At 43.3% G+C, this 15,993-nt stretch overlaps 1 protein-coding gene across 1 annotated transcript; it reads right to left on the reverse strand.

Moving 5' to 3' along the window:
• Positions 1 to 115: 115 nt before the first annotated feature.
• NUDC (nuclear distribution C, dynein complex regulator) lies at positions 116 to 15,782 on the reverse strand. Its single transcript, XM_035118939.3, has 9 exons — positions 15,607 to 15,782; positions 12,720 to 12,797; positions 9,914 to 10,117; positions 9,400 to 9,486; positions 8,912 to 9,025; positions 8,353 to 8,547; positions 5,855 to 5,938; positions 4,870 to 4,988; positions 116 to 1,543 (listed from the first exon to the last, which is right to left on the reverse strand). Exons 1-9 carry the CDS (start codon positions 15,700 to 15,702, stop codon positions 1,492 to 1,494), a joined length of 1,029 nt encoding a protein of 342 aa, XP_034974830.1. The 5' UTR covers positions 15,703 to 15,782; the 3' UTR covers positions 116 to 1,491.
• Between the last annotated feature and the right edge of the window lie 211 nt (positions 15,783 to 15,993).

Below are 15,993 nucleotides of genomic sequence, written 5' to 3' on the forward strand. Positions count from 1 at the left end.
TTTTCTTTAATATTCCATACCTTCATAAACTCTGTAAGAGCTGCTAGCTACCTTGTGGTGGCTCAAAAGTTATTCTGGAAGATGGATAACTGGAATACAGTCACATGACACCACATGAAAACATCACCTTTTTATTTATACATGCAGAATACAAGCTGTTTTTAAAGCAACCATCACAAAAAAAGAGAACATGCAGAAGGCTGTTGCTTGGCATGTCCAACACCGAAAGGGGAATGTATGTGGAGTAGCTCCAATGAGGCAGACAGCTGGTCTCCAGCAAACCAGAGATCTGTCTGCCATCCAACACGTGTCTGTTGACAGCAGAAAAACCTTGCGTACTGCTAGTTTTAGACACCAGCATTGTTTGTATGGATCAAGTCATCTTAGTTATAACAAGAGTAGAGCAGGTCAACCTTTTTAAAGTAACTGATCACTTAACAGACCCTTCCTATTCCTAAATATTGGTTATGTAAAGCCAAATCACCAGCAGTATTGCAACAGGAAGGATAAGGAAGTCATTCTGAAGGGCAAAAACCTCTAATATCTGGGGCAAATATGCACAATTGAAGCTCTGAAATGGGTACATCAGCGCCTGGCAGAAACAGCTGAGTGACAGATCCTAGTGGAACAACATGTAGGGCTGATATACCAGATTCTGATGTGGCCTAAACAGTTTGATACTCCTACTCTCCATCCATAAGCCTAAACACAGATGCAAAATCAATCTATCCCTTTTGTCTCCAAGCTTCTGAATGTAACACCTGAAATACTATGGTAGCTTTAGAGGTTATAGAAAGTTCTGACAAGCAGATACATGGGTGCTTTGTGAAGCTGCTTCTCGTGCTTTCATTTTAATGTCTAATGGGAACTTTCTTGAATGAAGTGCTTATCACTCCAACACGAGCTATTCCTTGGGGACAATGGTGCAAGTGCAACAAGCATGAGAAACCCGTGGATCAAATCTGTCAGTAGTTTTTCTTGCAATGTCTGAAAATGCTCAGTATTGTTGCACTGAATTAGAAGTCTGCAGGAGGTGTTTTGTTTGTAGATGGAAGGCTGCAGGGAGACTTTCAGCTCTGATTTCAAGAGCAGGAGCTGGGAGAGTAGAGGATGACGAAGGCTGAGTGTCTCTCATGCTACTTAAATTATATTTTAAATGATACTCCCTAGACACTAAGCAAGAACCAACCAAAGGACAATCTGATTCTATCCCTTTCCCCTTCACTCCTTCCTCACCCTGAAATATTCTTCCCTGTGCAAAGGTAAAATGGGCCTTAGGTGATTGATACTGCTGTTGAAAATCCAGAAGCGTAAGCAGTGTGCTACATGGATTAACCAGTACAGCTCTTTTAACACAGAAAGTTCACTCTGAGGTGATATGAGCAATCCCAAGGCTGGGTGAAACGTCTATACTGTCTTGCTGATTTATTTTCATTTATATTTTATCCTAATGAGTTTAGGGGAGGGGAGAAGAAAATGAGGACAACCATATCAGTTGAATTTTGCTTTTGAGAAATCCATTTCTGGATGCTGTTCCATGAACCTGTAAATATGAGAGAAGCACACATTAGTTGAAAAAGCTAGGAAAGAAGGATCAGCAAGGCAATGTTATGAGTACTTGAAAATCAGTATTGACCATGTACCTACTCTGAGTTTCAGGTGCCAGGTAAAAATGAGTTAACTTAAAAAATCAGGATTGTGTTGCTGCTTTCAGCATTTACATAGCGATGTTTGTTTTTGTATTATTGTAACTATTTGTTTTATTACTGTGGAATTTCCAAAAGAAATCATTTGAAAATAATAATAATAATAATAATAATAATAATAATAATAATAATAAGTTGCGTTACTGAAATAAATGCACTTTTCGACGATATTCTAATTTTCCGAGTTTCACCTGTATTTATAGCTCTTGTATGCTACTGTACACTCAGGGGTTTCAAGACACTTTATAAGAGTTACAGTTTTGGTTGACAGATGCTTTTTTTGTGAAAAAATTGCATTGTTTTTATTATGGTCTAGATGCCTTGTGTTTTATTGGTTGGTGTTTTTTAACATTGGGGGTTTGGGGAGTTGCTGTGGGGACAATTTACCAATACAAGCAGAGCAGAAATAGCTTAAATAGTATGCAGAGAGACAGAAGTACAAACATGACAGCGCTTTCTTTAGGACAGAGATGGTCAACTGATTGGTTCAGAGACGAGATGTGGCTCTTGAAACAATATTATCTACCCCCTTGGTGGCCCTACCAAGAAAGCATCACTCTGAAAACAGTTCCCACACTTTGATGTTACCCCTTTTGGTTGATGCATATAGTGCCATGTTTGAGTACATGTGCGGTGTTAGGTATGATGCCCTCACTGCTACATGATGTCAACTTCAGTATGGAGTCTAACCAGCTGGCTCAGGGAAAAGGCCCACCTAGTCCAGCATTCCATTTTCACAGTGGCCAACCAAATGCCAATAAGCAGCCCATAAGCAGGACTGCAGCACAACATTGTTTTCCCTACTTGTGATTCTCAGCAACTAGTATATATACTTGTCAAAGGGTCCGTTTTGTGAAGGAAAACACACCACTGGCCCCTGGGCCATCATCTGAAAAATAAAGCAGCCTCTTAAATGCAGGCAGCTGTCATACTGGTTATTAAGGTCATTAAGCTATTGTAGGACCACCCTGTCTTGGAACGTCACAGGTGACCCTGATATCATAGTGACGCTGTACTGACTGTAGCCTATGATGCTGCATCAAGTCTCCCATTAGCAGTATCAGTAAAATTGGCCCATAACGACGCACTACAGTTGTAAATGAAGAATGACAAATTAATCTAACGTGCCCTTGGGAACTATTAGCTTCAGTTCAGACACGTAGCACCTGGCTTATAGAAATGAGTTTTCAAATCTATGCAAACATCATTTCTGTTTGTGCAATAAGAACACCATGGACTGAAGGGGAACCTTGGAGAAAAACATGTTTAAAAGTCAGGCTTGAGATCTTTCTGGAAGATTTGCTCTGACTTGGGTCTCTTTTACCACCAAAACCATGCCAGGAATACTACACAGAAGTATTCAATCTTTTATGCAGCACTTAGCTCATGACTTTGTTTATTTTGGTGACATATCTGTTCTTTATATTTTTGCAATTCTCCAGTTACAAATGAAAGAAAGAATATAAACACATTAACATTCAAACAAAGAGAAAATGTGGTGGTGGTGAAACAATATATGGAAGGGGACTGAAGGGAAAAGTGGGTTAAGGTGCATCAAGTACATGAAAGATGCAGATGAACGACGATTCTGCAAGTTAGATCTTTATACATTGCCCAATTTATGGGATGAAGTTTAAAGCATTGCCTTAAAGTCACTCCACTGGACTTGTTGTCTGGCAAAACAGGCAGGTAGCTGGGTGGTCTGTGCTACTGAGCAACAGCAAAGGGATTGTATGCTTCCAAGTTAACAGGTTCTATACATTTGTCACCTGGCAAGTCATTTTGGACTGGCAATCTTAAAACTGTATGGACTGTATTTGTCCAGTAGCCACAGGCAGCAAAAGACCGTGCATGGGTGACTGAGCATCCAGCAAAGCAACCAGGTAGGCTGCCAGAGGATAAAAATCATTGCCCAGCACAGAAACGTAGTAGGATGCCCATCTCTCATTTGCTAGCCACCAGCCGGCTAGTAACTTCTGTGGGCTTATTTACAAGGCTGCTACAAATCCATTCTCTCACAACCTGTTTGCTTATTTTACTATTAAATGTACATTTAATGTGCTATGTTGGGTAAGAAAGAGGACACCTTTACTAGATGAAGAACTGCACATGGTCTACTAGTGTATTTGGGGGTTGTTTGGCCCAAAGTCAATGAGCTCAGATGTGAAGCAGCTAAACTATTATTTAAATCAGCCACCTTACCATTATAGCCAGTAGCAGCAGCAAAGGAAAAATGGGATTCATGGTGGAAATATTGGGAAAGATCCTGTTTTTGGCTTGGACATATATTTGAGGAAAGTGGAAATTCTTAGCTCATCAGCAACACTAAAGACTTCTTCTGAAGCATTGAACGAAGCTCTACTGGTAACAGAAGCAGATGCTGCTGCATTTGATGCTTGTCAATATTAAGACAATGCATAGCACCTAGGTTCTACTCAGAGTAGACCCACTGAAATTTATAGCTCTTAGCTGGTCATACCCATTAATTTCTGTGGAACCATTCTGAGGCTATGGATGCTGCTACTGTGATCAGCCTCTTGGTCTGGCTTTGAAGCACACGGCAATTACAATCACACAGCATGTAATTGTGCCAAGCAGAGATGGTACTGCTAGGTAGGTAGCTGTGTGCCCTGTAGTTACCCTCTTTCCAACCCAGAGAGCAGGAAGCATCACCCTGCATGGCCTTAACAGGATAATTACAGAAGCATATAGGCAACCTCTGCCAAACAGGGCAATAAAGCTATAAATGAATGTCTAGTGATCCATCTATTGCTGGGGTGAAAGAGATTAGGCAATCTGGCTCTGAGGCACAAGGAAATTATAGTTACACACCATGTAATTGATAAAAGCCGAGATGGTACTGCCAGGTCATTTGTTCCTGGACAGTGCCCTGCCCCTGGACCTAGAGCTGAACTAGAGTTAAAGGTGAGCCATTTCTCACCAACAAGGACTTCTTGCATTCATTGGCCACCAAGATGTGGGTTGGTTTGTGATGCTGTTGACTATATGGTTATTTTACTGATTTCGAATTTTAAACTATCAAGGGCACAGGTAATTTGGTGGTACAGCAATGCACAAATGCACGGATATCTGTGCTCAGAGAGCGACCCTTTATACTTTCCCCTCATATTCCCCATGAGACACAGAAACTGGTCTTACTCACTTTTTCAGGATGTCCTGCTTCTTCTGCTCATCAGATGTGGGGAGGCCCATTGATTTCTGCCGCTGGTCATACATCATTTTCTCTACCATGCTGCGGGTTTCACTGTCCAGATCTGATAACTGGTTGCAATGGGAACAAAGCAATGTGGTTTCACCATGGTGTTGGGAATCATTGAGATTCATGCCCCAGCCCGTTCCTTCTAGCACTTTTTAGCTACTGCCTTCCTGGCAGCAGTGCATACCAAGGATCCCTACGTCACGGGCTGAGCAGCCAGAACCACTGCTGGCAGCAGCATATAAAAGGAGAAACCTGTGCCTCTTTAGGGAAGCACACCAACCTCTGAGAACCACAGGATTGTGTGTAATTACTTTGTGTTCTGAGTTCACCCACTGAAGATGGCACAAAAGTCTTGGCAATTTTTGAACCAAGGAAAGGTATTCATTGTGGGAAATACATTGGGAAAGGACAGTAGTAGGGCATCTGCTTTCTATGCAGAAGTTCAATCCATGGAATTTCTAGGAAGGGCTAGGGAAGACCCCTGTCTGAGACCCTGGGGAGCTGCTGCCAATCAGTACAGACAATACTGAGCTTCCTCTGTTCTGACCCAGCGAACACTATCAAATGATGAACTCTCTAGATCAGACATCCCCAAACTGCGGCCCTCCAGATGTTTTGGCCTACAACTTCCATGATCCCTAGCTATCAGGACCAGTAGTCAGGGTTGATGGGAATTGTAGTCCAAAACATCTGGAGGGCCAAAGTTTGGGGATGCCTGCTCTAGTTGAATAGTATATGTGCTTGTTCCATGAAACAACAAGCTGTACTCATCCTTTTAAATAAAAAATTAAGAGCATGAAATGAGCCCTGTTGGATCAGACCAAAGGCTTATCTAGTCCAACATCCTGCTTCTTACAGTGGCCAACCAGATGCCTGTTAAAAGCCCACAAGCAGGGCATGACCACAACTGAGCAGGAAAAGCACTCACTTTTGAGTTCTCTGGGTTAATTTTCTTGGTGTTAATCTCTGGGTCTGTTTGGACTAACTTGTTCCACCATTCCATCTTGTTGATCTAAAAGAAATAGGATTGCAGAATTAATTCTTTTCACAACCAGCGTATTAGTTGAAACAAAAAAAAAAATCCTTCCAGTAGCACCTTAGAGACCAACTAAGTTTGTTATTGGTATGAGCTTTCGTGTGCATGCACACCCCTCTTCAAGTTTTCAGTCTAGGGCAAGGGTCAGCAAACTTTTTCAGCAGGGGGCCGGTCCACTGTCCCTCAGACATGGGGGGGGGGCGGACTGTCTTTTTTTTGGGGGGGGGGGAAATGAATGAATTCCTATGCCCCACAAATAACCCAGAGATGCATTTTAAATAAAAGCACACATTCTACTCATGTAAAAGCACGCTGATTCCTGGACTGTCCGCAAGCCGGATTTAAAAGGTGATTGGGCCGGATTTGGCTCCCGGGCCTTAGTTTGCCTACCCATGGTCTAGGGCAGGCACCGGTAGATCACTGGATGTCTGTGGTAGATCACTGCTAGATCACTGGCTCCCCTAAAAAAAGCTCACCCAAAATTTCCTCCTCCCTAAAAAAAGGCTGAACAACTATGATCTGAAGCCCTAAAAATGGGCCTCCCTCCCTCCTAAAAGAAGCTCAACAAGTTTGACCTGAACCCCCGCAAAGGAGGTAGATCACTGCTAGTTTTTAACCCTGTGAGTAGATCACAATCTCTTGGGAGTTGGCCACCCCTGGTCTATGGCAACCCAAATTAATTTACAACCAAAAAGGCAGTAAAGCCAAGAGGAAACAGAAACAGATTTTTTAAAATCACACACTTCTAAAAGGCTGCAGATAGTTTAAGACCAAAAGCCTAATTATAGAGGAAAGTTTTTGCCTAGTGCTAAAATATATATAACTAGCTGGCCCGGCCACGCGTTGCTGTGGGTCATCCCTGTGATTCCCCCCACCCTGTCCCGATCCATGACGTATCCCACCCCTCCTCCCTCCTGGCTCATTCCTGTGTTTCGGTAGGACACCCTTCCCTGTTTTCCCCGGGGAGTGTTGCCCCCTCCCCCCTGTATCTCCATACATTGGCCCCTGCGCACGCATCATGAACATTTTTATATATTTAGATTAAAAATATTTTTGAAATAAGAACATGAGAAGCAGAAGTTATTATTGTTTAATTTTATTTTTGGGGTTGTCATTTATTTTGGTGGGTATTGTATGATTTGCTAGAGCACTACTTTAATAATCCCGACCGGGGAGGGGGGATCAAATAGCGAAGACCCACAGCCCCGTAGCAACAGAAGGCGAGTTCCGAAGCACCCAAGCTGTCTGCTTCCATAAAAAACCCAGGAAGTGGCAAAGGGAAGGTAGGAGATTGTAAATTGGGGGGGGGGGGTTGGCCGCTGCAAATATCCGAGGACTTAAATTGGGGAGAGAAAGTGCATGGTTGTTTTTTTAAAGACGCAGAGGCTTGCAATCAGTCATAGTATAAAGCGTAGGTTAAAAGGGGCATGACTGCCCTTACTTAAAATGGCCGCCGGAGCCTCGCATGTGACACAACGCCCGCTAAATTTTAAAGTAAAAATCCCTTGCCGTGCCCCCAAGTGCATTGCTGTGGGTTATTCCCCGCCCCCCCCGGCCTAGTAGGGACCTGGCAGGGGCCTACATAAAACAAAGGCCGTGCTGCGGCCTGCGATCCATGCGCTTGCCCTCTCCCCCCCGGGCCTAGTGGAGGCCTGGCAGGGGCCTACATAAAACAAAGGCCGTGCTGCGACCTGCGATCTGGGCGCTCACGCTTTCCCCCCACCTGGGTCTAGTGGGGGCCTAGCAGCCTGGCAGGGCCTAGGGGTCTGATAATGGCTGCCTTGGTGGTTTCAGTTGCTTGGTTGATGATGTCATTATTTGGTTTGTGGGTGTGGTGTAGATTACACAGGAAGGGAGGAAATCCACTTGAGGGCGCTGTTTTACTTGGTGGAAAAGCAGGTGTCTACCTGTGCAGGTGTGATATTTGAGGGATTCCCCCCCCCCTGCAAACACTCGGGGAGTGGCATGGATCGTTGTGTCCAAATTTCAGGACGATTGGTCAAGCGGTTACGGAGAAAAGTGAAGCACACACTTTCACCATTTTTACATTTTTATATATATAGATGATGGTGCCAGGCAAACCTCCCTGATGAGAGCATCCCACAGAAAAGAGTACCTTCTATGAAAAGCAGGGGGTGAGGGAGGGGACGTGGGATAGAAAGGGAGGTGACCAAAGATTTTCAGATACTGTAACATCCTGGCCTTGTGGCTCACTGTGGCATGGTAGCCCATTTGATTTGGATGATCAGACAAAACAAAAAGTAGTATTCAGATTGCCAGCTCAGTTTTTGTAGCTCCTCTCTTCAACTGAACGGAACAAGCAGCACATTCAAGAATTTACAACTCTACCAAAATTAGGAATGAACATGGCCTGAATCTTTTGCTGTTACCTTCTCCAAATGCACAGTGACTATTTTCCCATCCTCAATCAGCCATGAACTCTCTTCCACCTTCACCTCGTTATACAAGTCTTCATCAATCACAGGTGGGTGGCCCTTCAGTCCCACCTTCAGGTGCCGTCTCTGTATGTCGACCAACATATCCTTACCCTTCAGCCTGAAGTTGACTTTAAATGGTACGGCCAGCTAGACAGGAGAGGGAGCAAGAGGGAGCATTGAATCCACACATATAAACCTCTGGTACGGACAATTTGTTAACCGTTACTTGCAGCCATCTATTCTGCCACAGATCCTATATCAGGTCTCCAAGTTTTTTCTCTCTGGAACTGATTCTGTGTCCCAAACTAGTATGGTCTGAAACAGTCATCAATTAACAAGACTGAGACCCAGGAAGACCAACTCCCAATATTATTCACCTCCTGTCTGTATTCCCCCTCTTAACAATCAATGCAGGACAGACTTGTCTTTTTATGACTCATTCATCATTTAGTTTATCACCTACCGTAGTTAAAACATCTCATGTTCTTAAAAAAAACAAACCTATACTTACATCCAGTTCAGAGAGGGTCTGTGTCCACCTGTAGTTTGGAAGGTCTGCCCCATTCCCAGAGTTTGGTTTAAGCTTGCCTTTGTCCTTCTCATCTTCTTCCTCCTCATCTGTATCCTAGACAAAACACAGCAAAAAGTAAAAATACTTCTTAGTATTCAACTTTTAGCAAGCCAAATTCATGTAGACTTTTTCCTGCCTGTTGCATCTTCTGTATAATTGGTGGTTCAGAGATTCTGCATGAACCTTCTTGATTATCTTGCTCATGAATCTGTTTTTTAATAGTTCTCAGGCCTCAACTCCTATGTGGGTTCTTAGAAACAAAGCAATCCAGAGGTTCTCCAGTGTTCACATGTATAAGCCCTAGAATTCTATTCTGGTAAACATATTGTGTGAGCATCCACCACCAAAAACCATCTTAAACCAATGTAGGTTTAAGATGGGAACCGGTATCTGTTCACAAGTTTCAAAAACCTCTGAGAATACATTACCTGTTTGCTGGACTCAGAAGATTCCACTGGATTCTCAGCAGGCTTGGAAGGGATACCTTGGGCCTCATTTTCCTTCTTCTCTTTTTTCTGTTTTAGAAGATAACAGCTGAGATCTACAAACTTTTGTGAAATGTTACTTACTGTTAATAGCAGTAGCACCCTGCCCCTTTGTTAGTTCAAAGCAGCTAGGGGGGAGGGCTTTTTGCTACTTCAAAGCATTGTAAGGAGTTGTGATGATTTTACCATGTGGAACATTGTGGGGAATTTCTAGATACAGAATGTATAAAGGTCTGGGAAGTGCTATGGCTTAGAACATAAGCAAAGAGGAAGAACTGATTGGAGATATTCTAAGGCAGTATCAAAATAATTCTATAGGAGTTGATGCTTTCGTGGTTGGTTGAATGCAGTCTTCAATCAAATGGAAAGCCACTGATAACCAATCAAGCCAGACATAAGCAATATACTTGTTCTTCCCTTACAGTGAAGATCCAGATACAACAAATGGGATTCACACCTGGTCAATTTCCAGTTGCAACCTTTCTGCCTCCTCTTCAGTCAGTTCTTTAATCCTTGGCTCACTTTCTTCCTGTTTTTCTTCTTTGGCAAGTTTTGCAGCACGCTCTGCTTTCTCCCGCTTTTCTGCCTCTTGACGGGCCTTCTTCTCTTTCTGTGCTTTCAGAGCCAGCTTGTTGTGGCGACTGAATGTCTCTGTGATTAACTGGGGGGACAGAATAAATCCTGTGAAAAACTAGTTACGAAGCAGCATTCTGTAGTAGATAAAATAGCTTTATCTTTCTCTGTGGTCTAACGAGGCTGGCTCTTCTATCAAAGGAAGGTACTGCTTAGTATCAATTCCACCCCACCCCTCCAATATGATACATTTGGTGATAAAGGGGATCAGGATTACTTTCATATCACTTTCAAGTTCTATTATCAGCCAATATATTATGGGGCCGGACACATGATGTGACCACCATTAGCTATAGAAAGGCTATTAATTAAATAATTAATTAAATTTCTAGACCACCCTTCATTACAAGATCTCAGGGAGGTTCACAGAATAAAATACAAGATAAAATACAATAAAATAATTAAAACAATAACAACAAAACAATAACCCCCCCACAGACACATTTAAAAGGCTGTAGAATATTAATCTGCCAAAGGCCTGACTAAAGAGGAATGTTTTCGTCTGATGCCTAAAAATATATACAATGGTACCTTGGTTTAAGAACAGCTTAGTTTATGAACAACTTGGATTAAGAACGCTGCAAACCCAGAAGTAGGTGTTTTGGTTTGTGAACTTTGCCTTGGAAGCAGAACATGTTCTGCTTCCTGTTGAATGTAAATTGAGTCCCCCGTTGCTATGGGAAAGCACACCTTGGTTTAAGAATGCTTTGGTTTAAGAACAGACTTCCGGAACAGATAAACCAAGGTACCACTGTACTGAAGAAGCCAGGCAAACCTCCCTGGGGAGAGCATTCCACAAAGGGGGAGCCACTACAGAAAAGGAGGCACATGAATAAAGGCCTCAGAAGATGGATGCGGAGTCCGGGACAATTTGCATGGGGAGAGGCAGTCTCAAGTACTGCGGTTTTGAGATTCCTATCAACTAGGGAGCTTTTCTTCCATCAGGACTCAAACAAGTGTGAGAAGTTAAAAACAGGTACTTGCAGTAACTTATCGGCCCTTTTCCCAAGAGCCCAGAGTTGGAATGACAGGAATACCTTTACCCAGAATTCAGGGAAGAGAGAGAGAGGTGGGGAGAGGAGAGAGACTGAAGGTCAGGGCTCTAATATGTTTGCTGCAAGAGGTGATGTTGTCATCTGACTGCGTAACAGACTGAATTTTAAGGATTCCTGCTCCTGGGTGACCTTCACAGCTGCTGCAGTAACTAAAGGCCATGAACAGAAGCACTGAAATTGGAACACATGATCCAGCGTGCCCTTTGGACAGTGACATGTTGAAGACTTGTGCCTACTGAAAAAAACAGATTAAAATATTGTGTCTCATATTTTTTAAAAATAGAAGCAATCTTTAGATAGTGTGTAACTTAGATATGAATCGAGAAATCTCTGGTTCCATCCATAATATGCATAATATGGAATCTGACTTGTTAGCATAGACTCTGGTAGCTGTAACTGAATTGTAGGTTTCTACTGACCCACCCCCTCTCATTTTATCAACTTTTTAAAAAGCAGAAAAGCATTCCTCTGTAACATGAATTCCTGTTTCCATGTCCCTAACACCTATTGTTTCACAATGTCCACTGGCTTCCTGCATTCTTCAGAATTCCGCCAGGTAAAGAAAAATCCAAACTCTTAAATCCCTCAACTTTTCCCCACTTTAAATATTAATACCCCCCCCCAACATATGCAACACAGAAGAAAACCTTGTTGCAATAATCCCACTTCCACTTCTTATATTGACTTGAGAAACAGGCTTTGACTGAACTTCTAAGGACAAAGGAAATGGCCTGACATGGAAAATATTTCAGAGAATAGAAGGGTGCATCCTTGGCAACCTGTAGCGTTAATGATGCATAGAGGGATGCATTATCTCACTTCTTATACAAGGCCTCATTTAAGACCTCAGTGGTTTAAAAAAAACCCTCCACATTTCTATGTAGATTGATTTTATTTAATCTAATTCCTAGGTTTTTTTGGGGGGGGAATACAGATTTCTCTGAAGTTCTTACATCCACTGGAAGAATAAGAAAGAGTTGTGAAATTCTAAAAGTAGGCTATGTCATATGCTTCCCCTCCTAAAATTAGCAAAGGAACTAAATAAACACATAGCATCTAAGATCACCAGCAGCATTTCTCACATTGTTAAGCAAACTTTTCTATTGGGGGTGGGGGCAAAGCTACCACTGCAGAAGTGGACTTTAGGGCTTTTCTAGGAGTGAACAAACAGAGCAAGCTGGAATTATTGATCCGTTGGTGTCTGTTAGCGTTAACTCAGTATGTCTCAGCATGCTTGCTTTTGAAGCTAGCCTTTGTTCTAACAGCAGCCAAAAAAATCACAACCAAACAACCTCTCCTCTCTCCAAAAAGGTTGTTAGTAGTGTCATCTGCAGATGTGTATGTGTTTCTGGCCTTTGACAACTGAGACATGTGTTTATTGGGGCGCACCTTATTCCTGTGACAGCTCTGCTGTGACTCTTTTTAATTCTGAATTTTAAATTGCTGCAACCCTCCCTGGGACCTGATGGTGAAGGGCTGGTGAAGGGCGGGTAGGAAACCCAGCTAGATGGGTAGGGTATAAGTAATAAATTATTATTATATTATTATAAATTTAACAACTGATAAACAGGATACCTTCTCAGCAGCACCCTCTTCTCCTCCTACAAAGAAATCAGTCTTGCGCCTCAAGAAGCTGAAAAAGGTGTTCACAAGCTGTAAGGAAAGAATATGATACGTTTTCAAGAACTTGTTCCAAACTCCACAATGAGAAATATGCTCTTTTAAAATTCAATGTCTCTTACAAGTGATCTGATTTGTAACAGAGCTCCCAAAGTTTCAGTAGCAATGCAATATATATTAATGGCTGCTAATAGTATTTCACTATCAAACTTTGCTTTCATGATGTCAAAATGCTAAATGTCTTCTTATATACCTTTCTGTTCCTTTAGGTTATACATAATAGGAACTGAAGCTCTCAAAGAGGATGTGCAAAAACAAAAAATGGAAAGGGAGAAGTTGGCTAGTTGGACAAACTATTTTGTTTTTAATTCATTCCCCCCCCCCACAATAAGTATATAATATGGACTGCCACTGCAAGATGATGTGATGGCCACAAACATAGTCAGTTTTTAAAGAGGATTTGGCAAATTCATGGAGCAAAGGCCTGTCACTATTTGCCATGATGATAGCTAAATGGAAGCTCCATATTTCGTAACAGCAGGAAACCCATCACCCTCCAACTATTGCCGGATACCAATCCCCATCAACCCCAGAAGCAAATCACGTTACTCAACTGCAGTGTGATTTGCTTTATTACCAAGCCCAACAACCCAGAAGATGGAAAACAACTGTTTGGCTCAAAAATCAATAATTATCTAGAAGCTAGTAGTTCAAATACTTTGGCCACCTCATGAGAAGAGAAGAATCCTTGGAAAAGACCCTGATGTTGGGAAAGATTGAGGGCACTAGGAGAAGGGGACGACAGAGGACAAGATGGTTGGACAGTGTTCTCGAAGCTACGAACATGAGTTTGACCAAACTACGGGGGGCAGTGGAAGACAGGAGTGCCTGGCGTGCTATGGTCCATGGGGTCACGAAGAGTCGGACACGACTAAACGACTAAACAACAACAGTAGTTCAAAAACATTTAGATAAGTCTATGGTCACAGTTCCTAAGGGCTTCAATAGGCTAAGGTCCGTGTAACCTAGGAACCAGCAGCAAGGCAGATGCCACTTAGGTGCTTACAAGCAGAAAGTGAAAAAGGATTTCTCTCCAGCATCAAGTATTCCCACACTGGCTCTATAGAGCAGAGATGTGAAGCCAGTATCCCTAGATGTTACAGGACTAACATTGCCACCACCTCTGGCTGCTGGAATTGATGGAAGCTGGCATTGCAATAGTTGACGGATCATGGGTTCCCCACCCATACTAAATATGGCGCTTCCATTTACCTATCATGGCTACAAGTAACATACCTTTGCTCCATGAATTTGTCAAATCCTCCTTAAAACTATCTAAGCTTGTGACCATCACCCTATAAATTTATTTTGGAAAACAGTTCTTTTTACCAGTCCTGCACCTACTATTAGCCAACTTTATTAGATGACCATGAGTTTTAATATTATAAGGGGAAACTGTTTCTATAGAGGTCAATATAAATGAAACTGGATACTTTTGCATTATGAAACTTAAGTGTAATTCAATGATGTCTGTACATGTGATCTTAACACCTTTTCCTGACTGTTTATGGCACACTTAGATCAACATTTTATGTATCCTCGATTGGCAATAGAAGTTGGATTCTTATCAAGAAATGGATTTTTAGGGTCTATGCTGTTGTCTTTCATTAAAACACAGGAATTTCCTCCTATGTCATAAATCAGCATAACATAATACTGAAGGGCGGTCTTATGCCAAAGGCCTACTGTGTTGTCTAAACAGGTACTTTCTACATTGCACAGAAGCACATACAGGCATCCCCACACTTATGTAGGGAATACTTTCTGGACCTCTGCACATATATGTGAAATCACGTAAAGTGGGGAGCATCCTCTAAATGCCTATTTCCCCCTGCTCTCCAGCATTCTCTCCAGTCCAGACCATAACATCTAAAGTTGAAGCTCTGGGGCCAGCTGGAGGCTGTGCAGAAAAGCAGCTGTCAGGCAGGGAAGCTGAGCAGCCTAAACAAAGCCCAGCTGTGCCTCCAGTCTCTGCAGGGCATCCTCAGCTCTCACTGGCATCCTCTTTGGGCTCCAGGGAGGGTCTCCTCACAAGCCACAAGGACTCTCCAGCTCTCTCCTGCCATTTCCTGGTAGGATTAAAGGTATTTATTTATTTCCTGGCACTGCGCCTATATGCAGTTGCTGATGAGTAGAATGCACTAAGAGGTGTGTGCGCGCCTGTATTTTGAAGGTACCATTTCAAAGTTTTTCATTGAGCTTCTTGACCTCTCCCAAAATCTAATGCAAGGCATTCACACATTTCCATTATGTCAAGCAACAAACTGAGTACTATGCTGGCTATCAATGCATCTCCTAGAGACTGGATACTGGTTAGATGAACCATGAATTTGACCTAGAAGAAATAATAAAACAGTGTCAGAACATAGTGGGTTAAAGTAATTGGGCAAAAAAATCTACGAGATGTTGTCTCCCTTTCCACCCCCCTGCAGCCCCCTCACCACATGTGTCCAAAATAATTGATCCAGAGGTTCCCCCACTCCTCTGGGGCATATTTGGAGGAGGTGTGGGGAGATGCAGGGAAGGGAAAGAGGAAGGTGCAAGTCATCCACTTGGGTGGCCATCAGTTGCATTTCATGGCAGGTATTTTTAACATGCGGGTAACAGCTGTCGCCTGCTGCTCTTCACCAGCAAACGGTATTCGGAGAGAAGGAAAATCATGAGGGGGAGGGGAAAAGGCGGCTAGGCTAGCGAGGGGGTTCGCGAAAGAGAGACTCCAGGAAGGGAGACCGTTAAACGGCGAACTCGAATGAAGCGCCTCCCTTCCTGCCCTCCATCTTACCTCCCGGACGCCGCCTTGGTGCTGCTGGGCCATCGCGAGCAACATGCCGTCGAAGCGCTCCTCGCTATCCGTCCCATCCTCCCCGCTGGCCCCCATCGCCCGCTAAGCCGCTTCGCACTTATTTCAGCTTCGACCGCAGACGCTTCGGCCTCGCTCCTCTGTTACCAGCACGCTCTGTCAGCGGCGCCCCCGGAAGCGGAAACAGCGCGCACTCGCCGAACCCGTTCCTCGGCAGGCTTCTGGCCAACCGCCGGCTTCTCTGCGTTAACTGGCAATCGTCCCGTCCAATCAGCGATGATGAAAGGGAAGGTCAGGGAACGACCCGTTGGTGGTGGTGTTGGGCTCCGTTTGGCGTCCGTTTCCGTGGTTACCGGATTCAGATGTGCG

This window comes from Zootoca vivipara, chromosome 6 (assembly GCF_965207765.1).
Source record: "Zootoca vivipara chromosome 6, rZooViv2.hap1.1, whole genome shotgun sequence".
NCBI lineage: Eukaryota > Metazoa > Chordata > Lepidosauria > Squamata > Lacertidae > Zootoca > Zootoca vivipara.